General features: G+C 34.8%; 1 protein-coding gene across 3 annotated transcripts in view; it reads left to right on the top strand.

The window, feature by feature from the left end:
• Window positions 1–15,580, top strand: part of col18a1a (collagen type XVIII alpha 1 chain a) — a 209,535-nt gene that overhangs the window by 179,284 nt on the left and 14,671 nt on the right. For all 3 annotated transcript variants that reach the window (XM_062067588.1, XM_062067589.1, XM_062067587.1), the window contains 15 exons: window positions 1,017–1,148; window positions 1,432–1,503; window positions 5,515–5,541; window positions 5,715–5,813; window positions 5,984–6,019; window positions 6,208–6,297; window positions 6,368–6,400; window positions 6,598–6,633; window positions 8,519–8,578; window positions 8,636–8,713; window positions 8,819–8,854; window positions 11,689–11,742; window positions 11,903–11,968; window positions 12,093–12,158; window positions 12,263–12,293. In XM_062067588.1, the coding sequence (XP_061923572.1) occupies window positions 1,017–1,148; window positions 1,432–1,503; window positions 5,515–5,541; window positions 5,715–5,813; window positions 5,984–6,019; window positions 6,208–6,297; window positions 6,368–6,400; window positions 6,598–6,633; window positions 8,519–8,578; window positions 8,636–8,713; window positions 8,819–8,854; window positions 11,689–11,742; window positions 11,903–11,968; window positions 12,093–12,158; window positions 12,263–12,293 (916 nt within the window). The remainder of the gene's footprint in view (window positions 1–1,016; window positions 1,149–1,431; window positions 1,504–5,514; window positions 5,542–5,714; window positions 5,814–5,983; window positions 6,020–6,207; window positions 6,298–6,367; window positions 6,401–6,597; window positions 6,634–8,518; window positions 8,579–8,635; window positions 8,714–8,818; window positions 8,855–11,688; window positions 11,743–11,902; window positions 11,969–12,092; window positions 12,159–12,262; window positions 12,294–15,580) is intronic.

Below are 15,580 nucleotides of genomic sequence, written 5' to 3'. Positions count from 1 at the left end.
TTTTTTTTTGTTTTTTTTTATTAAATCAACATAAAAAACACAAGATACAATTACAATTAGTGCACCAACCCAAAAAACCTCCCTCCCCCCATTTCTTTCTGTTATCAATATTCTGGTTCCTACATTATATATCAATATATATCAATACAGTCTGCAAGGGATACAGTCTGTAAGCACACATGATTGTGCGTGCTGCTGGTCCACTAATAGTACTAACCTTTAACAGTTAATTTTACTCATTTTCATTAATTACTAGTTTCTATGTAACTGTTTTTATATTGTTTTACTTTCTTTTTTATTCAAGAAAATGTTTTTAATTTAGTTATCTTATTTTATTTATTTTTTTTAAAAGTACCTTATCTTCACCATACATGGTTGTCCAAATTAGGCATAATAATGTGTTAATTCCACGACTGCATATATCGGTTGATATCGGTATCGGTTGATATCGGTATCGGTAATTAAAGAGTTGGACAATATCGGAATATCGGATATCGGCAAAAAGCCATTATCGGACATCCCTAATTATATTCTATTCTATCTACACTTATGTTAAAATGTAATAATCATGTATTCTTCTGTTGTTTGGATGCTTTACATTAGTTTTGGATGATACCACAAATTTGGGTATCAATCCGATACAAAGTCGTTACAGGATCATACATTGGTCATATTCAAAGTCCTCATGTGTCCAGTGACGTTTTTCCTGAGTTTATAAAGATAATACAATTTGTTTTTATACGAAAGAAAATGTTGTGATGCCAAAAAATATCGATGTAATCATTGTAGTATCGACTAGATACACTCCTGTACTTGGTATCATTACAGTGGATGTCAGGTGACAACGACTGGGGTGCGGGGGGGGTACTTTTTAGAGGCGGTATAGTACCGAATATGATTCATTAGTAACGCGGTACTATACTAATACCGGTATACCGTACAACCCTAGTATTTATGTATGTATGTATGCATGTATTTTACTTATTTCTTAAATTATTATTATTTCCGTTCAACAGGGAGCTCAAGGAGAAGGTGGCTTGCCTGGACGAAATGGTGAGCCTGGATTGGCCGGTTTACCTGGCCCAATGGGACCACTTGGGCAGCCTGGGCCCCCCGGTCCTCCTGGACCAAGCTACCGTGTTGGATTTGTAAGTTTATTTGAACAAAGTTTCAAAAATCCTAGTTTGACAAACAAAATGCTTTTGGGATGTGTTGGATCTTCCAATGAACTTATAAAGCAAGGATGAAAATTATGCAAATGATTCAAAATATTGTTAGCCTAATTGGGTGTGTGAAAGAACCTGACCTCAACCATCATCAGACATCTTTGGGATTAGTTAGAGCAGCGATTGTGTGACCTCACAAGTGTTTTTCGAGGTGAATGATCATGTGTGTTTATGATATAGCAACATTGCTGTTGTTGTTTAAAAGGATGACATGGAGGGATCTGGTGGACTTTTCTCTAATGGGCTTCCTGGCGTGAGAGGACCTGAAGGAAGACAGGTAAGTAGCTTACTGAATTACAATAGTGAAACCCGAACTCTGTGTCATAATCTGTTGGTGGTGAACCTCAAAATGCAGAGATGGCAGGCGTAGCGCAGGAAAACATGACTTTAATAGGATAACAGGAACCAGGAAACAGCAAACAATCATCGAGCCCTGACTGGAGGGCGAGGCAGGCATAAATAGCAGCCAGTTGATAGAAAACAGGTGTGGACAGGCTGCCAATCAGGGACAGGTGAGGGGAAATAGCGCTCAGGGATACAAGCAGGAAATGGAACTCTGGCCGGGATTCTTGGGGTACCTCACAATATGATACAAGAAGTGATAAACAGTGGGTCTGGGTTAGTTTTTGCCTCATTCCTGTGAGAATCCTGAATGAACAATTGGAGTGGGGGTTGGTTAATGTATCCAGGACTAGCTGCAGTGTGCTCAAACAACCACCAGGTAGCATCTGTGAGCAGATAACACTGTATAATCGCTTTATCTTTCGGACTGATCAGGTCGGTAGTGCATTCTTCACTCACACTTTGAGTGAGGGATGAGGTAAAAAATAGAACCAGACCCACTGTATGGCTCACTTTGACGATAACATCTCGATACTTCAAGTTCGGCAAGTTGCCACAAATCATATTGGGGAGCGGTACAGTATATTTTTACACTGTCACAATGTAAATAAACTAGGGCTGTCAAATTTTTTTTGCGATTAATCACAAAAAAAATGATTGCATTAATCATGTATGAACACAGATTAATCATCCAATTTATTTTAAGTGCTCCTTTACCTTAATTGCGGGTGACAGGTTTTGTGGGTCGTTGTACGGACTGAGCAATTCTAAATGAGTGATTGTCTCTATGGGCTTTTGAATGCTGCTAAACCGAACAACAATTTTGACAGAGGCCATGTAAGTTTATCAGAAACAATAATTTTTATTGATCAGGCAAATTCAGTCCATTAAAGTACAACAAGCCAACACCCGGGTTGTCAGGTTCAAACACTGATAACATCTATTAAACAAGACAAGAAGCAAAGAATCAAACAGAGACAGAATTCAATTTGGCTCAATATTGAGGAGAATCGCCTGGACACCATACCCTTGTACAATCATCAGCACGCTCTGGCGAAAGATTGTACAACTCCTCCTTTATTTGCCTTTCCCAACCACATGACCACAGCTGCTTCCAGAGGGACGTGGGTCGTAAACAGCGTTGCCTTCGGTTACAGAACAGTTCAAAAGAAAAGGTCGTAAACACTTCACAGAAAAGGTCGTAAACGAGTTCAAAAAGAGGTTCGTAAAACAGTTCAAAAAGACGTACGTAAAACAGTTGAAAAAGGAAGTCACCTGGAGGGGATTCTGGTCCTGCTTCCTCTTCACTTTTATAGTCCTTGGGTCAGACAATATCTTTCTTTTTGATTATAATACCTGAAAGAAACAGGAACACCTTCATTTTTCTTCCCCCCTACACAGTGGAGTTTTACAAGCCTTACTCTTGGTAGGTTTCAAAGACAGCTTTTGCTTCTCACCGGGCACTCAATGTAACACAAAGTTTTTGTGATAACTTAGAAGCAATTATTCTAACACGGGCCCTCATGTATCACCAGTTGTGTGGATTTCCTACTAAAAATAGACGCACGTTCAAATCCAGTAAACGTTGTGCACAATAAAATATTCATATTTATACACAAAACTAAATTTTTTCGTTACATTGCAATGAACCTGGCATTGATGATGTCTGCGTGGCTAGGCAGTCACAATTCAATAGGACGTGTATCCTTTTCATGATTCCAACGAATGACAGATGAGTAAAATTGTGAGTCTGCCATTCGAAAAAAAAATTTTAAAAATGGAAGAATGTAATGAAGAAGATGGATCTGCATGGCCAAGACAGACAAAGCAGACCGAAGCAATAGTAGTGCTGCACGCTGTTTCGAAAGATAGTCGCTGCAATGATACAGACTCCTAATATAAATATGATTTGTGTAATGTGCAACTAAATGTGTTGATAGTGTAGCCTGCTTACAGCCAGATTTTGTAATATTTGCTTTGTAGTCTTTTAAATTGAAACATGCCAGTGCTATCAAAAAGGATATTAAAGACTGTCACTCTTGTTTGATTACTCAATTTATTAATACAACCCGGGAGAGCTTTTTGCAGCAGCAGCCGTACGTGACACAAAGACGGGTCGTTCCTCCACCGTCTCCGGTGCCATTGTGTCACAACCGCCGGCCGCTACTGTCCGCCCAACATGCACGGACGTCACAGGAGCACGTTGTGACAGCTATAGGTGCCAGAATTATCGCCTACAAAAATGAATAGACGTCCTCACAAATATTAATATGAATCATTAAATGCATTGGCGAAAAAGTAAATGTTGTGTCATTTATATATATATATATATATATATATATATATATATATATATATATATATATATATATATATATATATATATATATATATATATATATATATATATATATATATATATATATATATATATATATATATATATATATATATATATATATATATATATATATATATATATGCAGCACTTTAATGCTCAGAATAATTGATTCGTTAGACATCCATCCATTAGTTATCAGGGAACCAGATAACTAATAATTGCATTTTTATTTATATATATATATATATATATATATATATATATATATATATATATATATATATATATATATATATATATATATATATATATATATATATATATATATATATATATATATATATATATATATATTGCATTTGTATATATGTATATATATATATATAATTGCATTTGTATATATATATTTATATATATATATATATAAAATTATTAGTTATCTGGGTCCCTGGCATGTCTAACAAATCCATTATTCTGCATTTATATATATATATATATATATATATATATATATATATATATATATATATATATATATATATATATATATATATATATATATATATATATATATATATATATATATATATATATATATGTATATATATAAAAATGCAATTATTAGTTATCTGGGTCCCTGGCATGTCTAACAAATCCATTATTCTGAGCATTATTCATATATATATATATATATATATATATATATATATATATATATATATATATATATATATATATATATATATATATATATATATATATATATATATATATATATATAAATGCAATTATTAGTTATTAGTTACCCAGATAACTAATAATTGCATTTATAGATATATATATATATATATATATATATACATTTATATAAAAATGCAATTATTAGTTACCTGGGTCCCTGGCATGTCTAACGAATCCATTATTCTGAGCATTAAAGTGCCGCAGGTCCATTGAAGTTGTCTTGGAGGCTGTAAGGCAGTGGTCCCCAACCACCAGGCCGCGGCCCGGTACCGGTCCGTTGACCGATTGGTACCGGGCCGCACAAGAAATAAAAAAATACAAATAAATAAAAAAAAATTGAAAAAATATTTTTTTATTTTTTCATGAAATCAACATAAAAAACACAATATATACATTATATATCAATATATATCAATACAGTCTGCAGGGATACAGTCCGTAAGCACACATGATTGTATTTCTTTATGACAAAAATGTTTTTAAATAAAAAATAATACCATACCCCCCGCACCCCTCCCCCCTTCCCCCCGGTCCGTGGGACAAATTTTCAAGCGTTGACCGGTCCGCAGCTACAAAAAGGTTGGGGACCACTGCTGTAAGGGACAGTTGAGTGGTTGCAAAGAGAGCATCCTAACGCTTCTTAAATAGACAAATGTGACAGCTGATAGCTGCTAAAGATAGCATCTAGACAACCGCTTCAAATTGGGCACTTCGGCAGCTGGTCCTTTGTTAGCAACGCCTGGAATTTGGAGAATGCGCCTATTCTGAGCCTAATTGTGACAGCGAACAGAAGGGACACTTTTTATAATTAACGCTTAAAAAGGCCGCATGTCTAATAATCACTAATTAAATGTGTCTTCTCAGGGTCCACCTGGTCTACCTGGACTTTCTGTAAGTAACCAAGCTGTTATTGTAGTATCAGTCATGTCTTTATTTGAATACTTCGTGCAATTTGGCAAGATAGGACAGATTAGTGCACAGAAGATTGTCAATGTGCAGTTATTTAACCACACTTTTTGGTATTTCCTCACTGCATTTTGTCTTAAATGTATGAACATCTGCAGGGTAAACCGGGATTGCCTGGCCTTCCAGGTCAGAAGGGCAGCGAAGGGCCTGAAGGAAGCGATGGGCGACCGGGATTGGATGGCTTCCCTGGAGTTCAGGTCTCTTTAAAATATCTGGCGTTCTTGTCCTGTTATCTAGTGATGTACGTCAAAACCTGAAGTTCTTCTCATGGAAGCAACGACAAATTCTCAAACACAACTAAAGCTGTTGGCCAATAATTGGGATGTATTTGTTTGAATATTGATATTATTTATCGTTGTTGTTACAGGGAGCAAAGGGTGACAAAGGTGACACAGGAGAGAGGGTAATCAATATTTCAATTTAATTTTTTTTATATAAAATATTCTTTTTATAGATTAAAAAAATATATATATACTAAAAAAAATTAAAGAATTTTTTATTTTTATTTTGTAGTATTTAACAACATTTTACTGAATTTGAAATAACTATATGGCGGACTGGTACTTTTCTCACATGCATATTTTGTTTCAGGGTGAAGCGGGCCGAGATGGCTCTGGATTCCCAGGACCTCCAGGTCCACCCGGACCACCTGGACAAATCACCTATCAGCCATCTGACAATGTAAACCAAATCCCAATATAGCAGATTGTCAATAATGAAATAAAATAACATTGCGTTGATGTCATTGCAGTTTGATGGTGTTGTTGGCAGTGCCGGGCCTCAGGTGTGTATTTACTTAAGTGGTACAGAAGATAAATATCGTACTAAATCAGTATAGATGTTGGCATCAGCCTTTTGATTGTAATTGCTAATGCACGTTATTCATTGATTAATGGCACACTTCTTCTTCATAATGACTTTTTTGTAAGAGTCGGTGTAATGTAATTTAGAAAATCTAATCAAATAATGTTTTCTACAAAGGGAGGACCTGGCCTGCCTGGTCAAGCTGGATTCCCTGTAAGTCCCTCTTCAGTATTAAAATGTTTTGTTATACTATACTATTCATTTCATACTTTAAACACACGCTCTCGCTGGCCACGAGATAAAATGTGACTACTATATCACTTTTTTTTTTTTTTTTTTTTTTTTTTTTACACACCCACTCTGACAGTGGACTTACTTTGTGAAGGCTTTTTTTTTTTTTTAAAGTGGTGAGGGTGATTTAAATGGAGATTTGGCAATTTTGGCAAACTACAACTAGTATGATCATTACAACCAAACAGCAGTGTAATAAGTACAATACTTACAGTATAAACACTTTGTAGGACTCGTCAAAAGATTGGCACATTCTATTTAATGGCAAAGACTACTTGCTGACTATTGGCAACACACCGTAGTCCAGACCTGGGCACATTAACCAAGGTTTCTCATCCAACCTGATGGAGATTGAGAGGTGCTGCAAAGAGGAATGGGTGGAACTGCCCAAAGAACCTTTCACATTGTCATTACGGGGTAGTGTCTGTAGAATTTTGAGGACAACAATTGAATTAATTCCATTTTGGACTAAGACTGTAATGTAACAAAATGTGAAAAAAGTGAATACTAAGTGTAAAACTAAGATGTCTACATTTTGATTGGTAGTGAGCCTTTGATTATATTTGGATGGCAAGACCTTAACTCAGGGGTGTCCAAAGTGCGGCCCGGGGGCCATTTGCGGCCCGCAGCTAATTGTTTACCGGCCCGCCACACATTCTGCAAAAATTGCAAAATTGATAGTATTTCAAAAATTAAAAAAAACATTTAAAAAAGTGGAATGAGGTGAAATCTAAAGAGAAAAAGTTGCAATGTTGACACAAAGCTGCCATGCAGGCTGTTTTTTTTATTCTTTTGTCTTTCTTTTTTTTTCTTTTTTTTGCCATTGCTCAAAAAAAAAAAAAGACAAAAAATCTACGTTATGATGAATTATTGACCTATTCAAGGCTCCAATTACTTCAAAAATGTCCCTTTAAAATGTTTTATGTGGAAAAAATATTGCATATATTGTGTGGTTGCCATATAAAAACATCAAAGTTTTTTTTTGACAAAAGAGCATAAAAACAAACAAAATAATAGTTCAAACGTAAAATCGACAGATATATCTGAAGTTGATCTCGTAACTTAAGTGTTGAAAGTTAAAAAAAAACATTAAAATGTATGACTTTATGAGTGGGGGACCTTTTGGATCCCAAACATATTTAGTGGGATTTTATTAATATTTTCACTGATTTCTGAAAAATATTAAAGAATTAAAATCAATGGTGTCCTGCATTATTGATCTTTTAGAGCTCTAATTACTAAATACTGCATATTTCCAGTTTTGCTATAAAAAACAAAGTTGTCTTTGACAGAAAAGGCATAAATCTTTTTTTTTTTTTTTTTTTTACTTTTATCAACCTGAAGTTGATATAGAGATTTACTGTAAGCGTTAAATAAAAAATAAAAATAATAATTTTACTTATTTTTAACGTTTTAATGACTGAGACCCTTTATGGTCCCCGGGAGCCCTAAAGGTTAAAAAAAAAAAATCCATATATTTTGTTATGGTTTTAAAATGAAAAATATCAAAATGGCCCCCCGCATGCTTACATTTTGTGGAAAAAGTTTGGACACCCCTTCCTTAACTCATCTATTTATGGTTGTCTTCTTTTTGGTATTTAGCTGTACTGTTCACATGAACTGTTTTGACTTTAATTTTGTACCAAAGAAGTCTTAGAATGTAGAGAATATCAAGTCTTCTGTCAAATTCCGTCAAACAATTTCTCCAGAAAACAAGCACTTACAATCTTACAGGATGAACTCGTCATTCCTTTATTCTCGGGATAAAGGCATGCTTGTGAATTGGTTGTTTTACTTTTTGCTGCAGGGTCCAATGGGACCAAAAGGCGACAGAGGAGACGCAGGTCCTTCCGGTTATGGAATCAAGGTATGGTCAAAGTGCAATCACCATTCGTAATAGAGCTCATAGCTGTCCTCTCCGCAGGGTGAGAAAGGTGAATCAGGTTTAGTAATAGGTCCCGACGGGAGTCCACTCTTTTTGGACGGGCAAACGGGTTTGAAAGTGAGTACCGCTGCTCTTGATTGTCTGCATTTGTTTTATTTGTCTTTAAATAGATCGCCTCCTCATATTTGCTTTGTTTTCCGTATGCGTCTACCATGCATGTAGGGAGACAGAGGCCTTTCTGGACCCGTCGGACCACCGGTAAGCATTTACACGTTTTATGTTCTCACTAACCTTGTGCAACACTCAGTCCCAAAATGGGTGTAACATTATGTGATATGATTGTCCAGTTTAAGGTTAGTGGTCTGACATTTTGTTTTTTTAGCATTGTTTTTGATTGCAACATTGTTGGAATAGGATATAAAGATAAAGTATACACACTTTTTCTGAAGACCTCTTTCAGCCCCATTGACTCCCATTATAACTGCTATTTTTTTTAACAGACTGTAACTATTGTATATTATTATGCTTTTTCCACAAAATACAAATGACCCACATTCTTGCCAATTGAAAAACAAGAAAATATTGTTTTGGTGTAGTTGAGCCCATTAACCACCGGATGACAACATGAGCATAATTCTCAGAGCTTTGATAAGCGTAAATGAGTTCAACTGAATATAAACCGCTGAAATGCAATGATTGATTGAAACTTTTATTAGTAGATTGCACAGTGAAGTACATATTCTGTACAATTGACCACTAAATGGTAACACCCGAATACGTTTTTCAACTTGTTTAAGTCGGGGTCCACGTAAATCAATTCATGGTACAAATATATACTATCGTCATAATACAGTCATCACACAAGTTAGTCATCAGAGTATATACATTGAATTATTTATATTATTTACAATCCGGGGGGTGGGATGAGGAGGGTTTGGTTGATATCAGCACTTCAGTCATCAACAATTGTATCATCAGAGAAATGGACATTGAAACAGTGTAGGTCTGACTTGGTAGGATATGTACAGCGAGCAGAGAACATAGTGAGTTCAGATAGCATAAGAACAAGTATATACATTAGAAATACATTTGGTTATTTACAATCCGGGGAGGTGGGATGTGGAGAGGGGAGGGTGTTAGTCAAGGGTTGAAGTTGCCTGGAGGTGTTGTTTTAGTGCGGTTTTGAAGGAGGATAGAGATGCCCTTTCTTTTACACCTGTTGGGAGTGCATTCCATATTGATGTGGCATAGAAGGAGAATGAGTTAAGACCTTTGTTAGATCGGAATCTGGGTTTAACGTGGTTTGTGGAACTCCCCCTGGTGTTGTGTTTATGGCGTTATTGAAGTAGTTTGACATATACTTCGGTATGTATGGAAATGTCTTAGGCAGGTATGTATAACATGGCAGATATATATAAAAGATTTGCTTGAACTCAAAAAACTCAACTTCGTCCTGCCTACTCTCTCTCGCAATCTGGCTCAGTAGGCAGGTTAAAAACAATGTTTTTTACTTGTATCAAAACCAATTTAGTCATGAATTATTGAGCTGTTCAGACTGTAATTACTCAACCTCAAATATTCTACTCTGCAACTTGTTTTTAGAAATAATGCATATTTTTCATTTTCCCTTTATAAAAATGAGATTATATATATATATATATATACACTACCGTTCAAAAGTTTGGGGTCACATTGAAATGTCCTTAATTTTGAAGGAAAAGCACTGTACTTTTCAATGAAGATAACTTTAAACTAGTCTTAACTTTAAAGAAATACACTCTATACATTGCTAATGTGGTAAATGACTATTCTAGCTGCAAATGTCTGGTTTTTGGTGCAATATCTACATAGGTGTATAGAGGCCCATTTCCAGCAACTATCACTCCAGTGTTCTAATGGTACAATGTGTTTGCTCATTGGCTCAGAAGGCTAATTGATGATTAGAAAACCCTTGTGCAATCATGTTCACACATCTGAAAACAGTTTAGCTCGTTACAGAAGCTACAAAACTGACCTTCCTTTGAGCAGATTGAGTTTCTGGTGCATCACATTTGTGGGGTCAATTAAACGCTCAAAATGGCCAGAAAAAGAGAACTTTCATCTGAAACTCGACAGTCTATTCTTGTTCTTAGAAATGAAGGCTATTCCACAAAATTGTTTGGGTGACCCCAAACTTTTGAGCATTAGTGTATATATATATATATATATATATATATATATATATATATATATATATATATATATATATATATATATATATATATATATATATATATATATATATATATATATATATATATATATATATATATATATATATATATATATATATATATATATATATATTTATATGTATATATATTTTTATAAAGGGAAAATTAAAAATATGCATTATTTCTAAAAATAAGTTGCAGAGTAGAATATATATATATATATATATATATATATATATATATATATATATATATATATATATATATATATATATATATATATATATATATATATATATATATATATATATATATATATATATATATATATATATATATATATATATACAGTACAGGCCAAAAGTTTAGACACACCTTCTCATTCACAACACAACTGATGGTCCCAACCCCACTGATAAAGCAAGAAATTCCACTAATCAACCCTGATAAGGCACACCTGTGAAGTGAAAACCATTTCAGGTGACTTCCTCTTAAAGCTCATCGAGAGAATGCCAAGAGTGTGCAAAGCAGTAATCAGAGCAAAGGGTGGCTATTTTGAAGAAACTAGAATATAAAACATGTTATCATTTATTTAACCTTTTTTTGTTAAGTACGTAACCCCACATGTGTTATTTCATAGTTTCGACAATCTACAATGTAAATAGTCATGAAAATAAAGAAAAATGCATTGAATGAGAAAGTGTGTCCAAACCTTTGGTCTGTACTGTATATAGTCTTAAGGTTGCAGAAAGGTTAAAACATTACAGTTAAATAATTGGTCAGATATTGTATTTTAAGTGTTTCACATATTTCTAAAAAGTTGAAGTTGAGTTTTGGCAGAAGTTTGTTATTAACGTGTGTGATGTTTTTCCAATGTAGGGACGATATGGACCTGCTGGATCAAAGGGTGAAATTGGAATGCCTGGAAGACCTGTGAGTAAATACTGACTGTGAATAGCTTGTCATCATTTAAACAGATTTTAAACTTACACATTGTACACAGTATTTGTTTACCAGTATATGACCATGCTTGCATGCATTAGCTGATTGATTTTTGTAATATTTTTAGCAATATTAATTTGGATTCTTTTAGGGTCGCCCTGGTATAAATGGATACAAGGGTGATAAAGGAGAGCCGTCCGTTGGCTCTGGCTACCCGGTAAGCAAATTTCTTACTTTGTCTACCACTCCAAGAACTGTACCTGACTGCACAGTTGTTTCTTCCAGCTATTCTATTTTTTTCATATAACCGGGAATAATTTGGCATTTACATTCTTAATCAGGGAGTTCCTGGCCCACCTGGACCACCTGGACCTCCGGGACCAGCCAGTCCTTTCGATCGCTTCGATGTAAGTAACCAAAGCATTTAAATCAACAATCAACTGGCCCACATGTCTTTCTATAGGTGGTAGTCATTCATCAGCGTATCTAAACATGTAACTCTCTCTTACAGCGTTACGATGAAGGCTCCAGAAACTATCCAGGTATGAAATGTTCCCCAACCTAGGACTGAACAATCAATCGAATTTTGATTTTCATTCCGATTATGGCTTTTCACGATTATGTAAATATAGTAATCGTAAAAACATACATGCAGATGAGGAGCGAATTAATGAAAACAAAGCACGTCTATTAGAAGTTTGGGATCTCACCATGGTTGCTACTTTTTATTTGACACAGCGCCAGTATGCCTAAGTAATAATTACTAAAGTCAATAAAAATAGTAAGGCATATGATTTCCGCGTCCACGCATAGGCGGGCCATGCGTTTCCCACCTAGGCCTTCAGTGATGACCGACTTCAATGATTACCTCTCAAAATACCATAATGGATGTCACCACATGACCATTGCTGGAGAAATACTGTACAGAAACACATTTAAGCACTACTGCGTATTAAACCACCCCAACAGTGTACAAAACGGGTTATTTTCTGGCGCATTTAAAAATCAATTAACCCCGAATCAGCAATAAAAACATATCTTATGTGGTACTGTTAAAATTAAAATTGCAAAAAATATATAAAAAACGTGAAAAAATAAATAAATAAAATATTTGAACTCACAATTTGTAGCACCCATTCGAGGCCGTATAAGCCAGTGGTACACCTCATCATACTTGCCAACCCTCCCGTTTTTAGCGGGAGACTCCCGGTATTCAGCGCCTCTCCCGATAACCTCCCGGCAGAATTTTTCTCCCGACAAACTCCCGGTATTCAGCCGGAGCTGGAGGCCACGCCCCCTCCAGCTCAATGCGGACCTGAGTGGGGACAGCCTGTTCTCACGTCCGCTTTTCCACAATATAAACAGCTTGCCTGCCCAATGACGTCATAACATCTACGGCTTTTAGAGAGTAGAGTGCACAACTGCGCACACAACAAGTAGACGAAGCAGAAGAACGAGGAAGTTACAGACATGGTGACGCCGTCGACGAGCAAGTTCCAAAACGAATGAAAACAAGAATTTCAGTTCATCCAGGACAGTTCGAAGGGGAAGGGGTATGTAATTATGTTGCCTGTACAATTTGTAAAACAGACTTCTCCATTGAACACGGGGGCCGAAATGATATAGTCAGACATGAACGGAGAAGTTAAAAGGGACAATGCTGCCCTCTACTGGATAGCCCCCGGAACACTAAAATTCAAGTATTTATTTTATTTATATGTATAATAAAATAAAAAATAAAAATAAAATATATATATATATATATATATATATATATATATATATATATATATATATATATATATATATATATATATATATATATATATATATATATATATATGAAATACTTGAGTTGGTGAATTCTAGCTGTAAATATGTAAATATACTCTCCTCTTAACCACGTCCTTAACCACGCCCCCCCCCCCCCCCCCCACCTCCTGATATCGGAGGTCTCAAGGTTGGCAAGTATGCCCGTCATAGTCGGTTTATTCGAGTGGGAGTGGCAGGCATTTCCCCATTTCATTGCCGGGACAGCTGAGCTAGCTTCCGGGGTTGGCCGACATCGTCTCACAAGATGTAGTTTCTCTTTAAATATGCTTTGACCTAAAAACTGGTCAAAATTTTCCAAAGATGTATTGCACCAATAAATGTGACGATTTTTGCATTTTAAATAAAAACATTTTATTTGATGCAAAAAGCCCGCACTCTATTGTGGTAAAAAAAAATTTTAAAAAGGTAAAAAAACGCAATTAAAAACAACCAAAAAATAATTGGATTGTTTTTTATATTGCTATTGTTGTTTACATCTGATGTTATTGCTATTATTATTATTTTATTGGTTTAGTTTATTTGTTACTAATTTACATCCGTTTTTTTTGTTTTTGTTTTTTTACTTATTTATTTGTAATAGTTTTGGCCTTACATCAAATATTTTTTTCAAATTAATTAATAATCGTGTCTACTATATAAATAAAAAATAATTGTGATTATTATTTTTGCCATAATCGTCCAGCCCTCCCCCAACCACACTTGTGTGAATACCAACATCCAGACTAAATGAGGTACAATATAAGGAGATCCAACTGTAAAAGGTAAAAAAAGTCTCATACTTAGTTATTCAGTGCTATTATTCAGCGCACAAGTCAAGAAAATAGTAACTATAAACTTTGGTAGAACCTGGTTTGCGTCGGCGTCCATGTCGGGTAGTGACCCACTAGATCCAGCAGATGGAGCTGTAATATAAAAGCTTACTATGTGCCAGCAAGGCAGGCACATGCTTGACTACACTGCAGAGACAATGTACTTACTTGGTACTTAGTGAGAGAGTAAGTATTTGTAGGGCTGATTGACCATTGGTTGGATTTTTTTCCAATGGTCCAAGGAGACTTTCGAAATGCCTCTGGCAATGTGCATTAGGGCGTACTCACACTAGGCCAATCGTATTACCTGGGCCCACTTTGCACCTGAAGTCAATTCAATTGATGCATTTTGGTGTCCTTTAGTATCTTTTTAATGACGTTTGTTTTTTCCACATAGAATATATAATATTAAAATATTTCTTATATTTAAAAAAAGCTTCTTGAAGTATGCATTTTTTTTGCATCTTGAGTGCATTCTTTCTTTGGTTATCAAAAATAAATACTAAAATATCTGCTAAAATATACTTTTAGATTATTGTATCAAAAACAATACAATTACAATGTAATACAAACAACCACAGTACTTTTATAAAATAATGTAATAATAATGTACAGAGTGGACTTCTCAGTATCTCATTCCAGCTGCTTCTTCTTCATATTTTCATGGATACATGTTTGTCGTTTCTTTCATTTTTTCAGGGTTTTTTTTTTTTTAAATTCAATAAACATATATTGTGTTTGTTCTTGTCAGCACTGTCACTGACTTCCTTCCGTCCCATGCTTCGAAAAACTATGTTATGTCCATCTCTAGCTATATGCTAATGCTAACAAGTGAGACCAAATGTTTTTGGTCGGATCTAACAGGTTTCACTGTGACATTTTCCACACCAACTAATGGCGGGGATGCTTGTAACTGAAATTTTTGCTCGCAATACGAGATACAACTTTTATATCAAAAGACTTAAATTAGGTAACTCTTAAATTGAGCTGTTATTGTAAAGTTGAAATTAAAGAGGTGAGATTAAAAAAGGGTTTTCAGTTTCTGGAGAATAAAAGGTTTTTAATTTCAGTTTAATCCAGTTGCTTCACCCGGAAGGGGCTATATAGTTATATATATAATACTATATTGTCGGGAGATTAATTCGTTCTTCCAGATTTGAGAAATAAGACGATAAAACACAAAAAAT

Source organism: Entelurus aequoreus, linkage group LG13 (genome assembly GCF_033978785.1).
Source record: "Entelurus aequoreus isolate RoL-2023_Sb linkage group LG13, RoL_Eaeq_v1.1, whole genome shotgun sequence".
Classification (NCBI taxonomy): Eukaryota; Metazoa; Chordata; class Actinopteri; order Syngnathiformes; family Syngnathidae; genus Entelurus; species Entelurus aequoreus.
The sequence above is the reverse complement of the archived record's forward strand: the minus strand, read 5'-3'. Positions and strand labels throughout refer to the sequence as shown.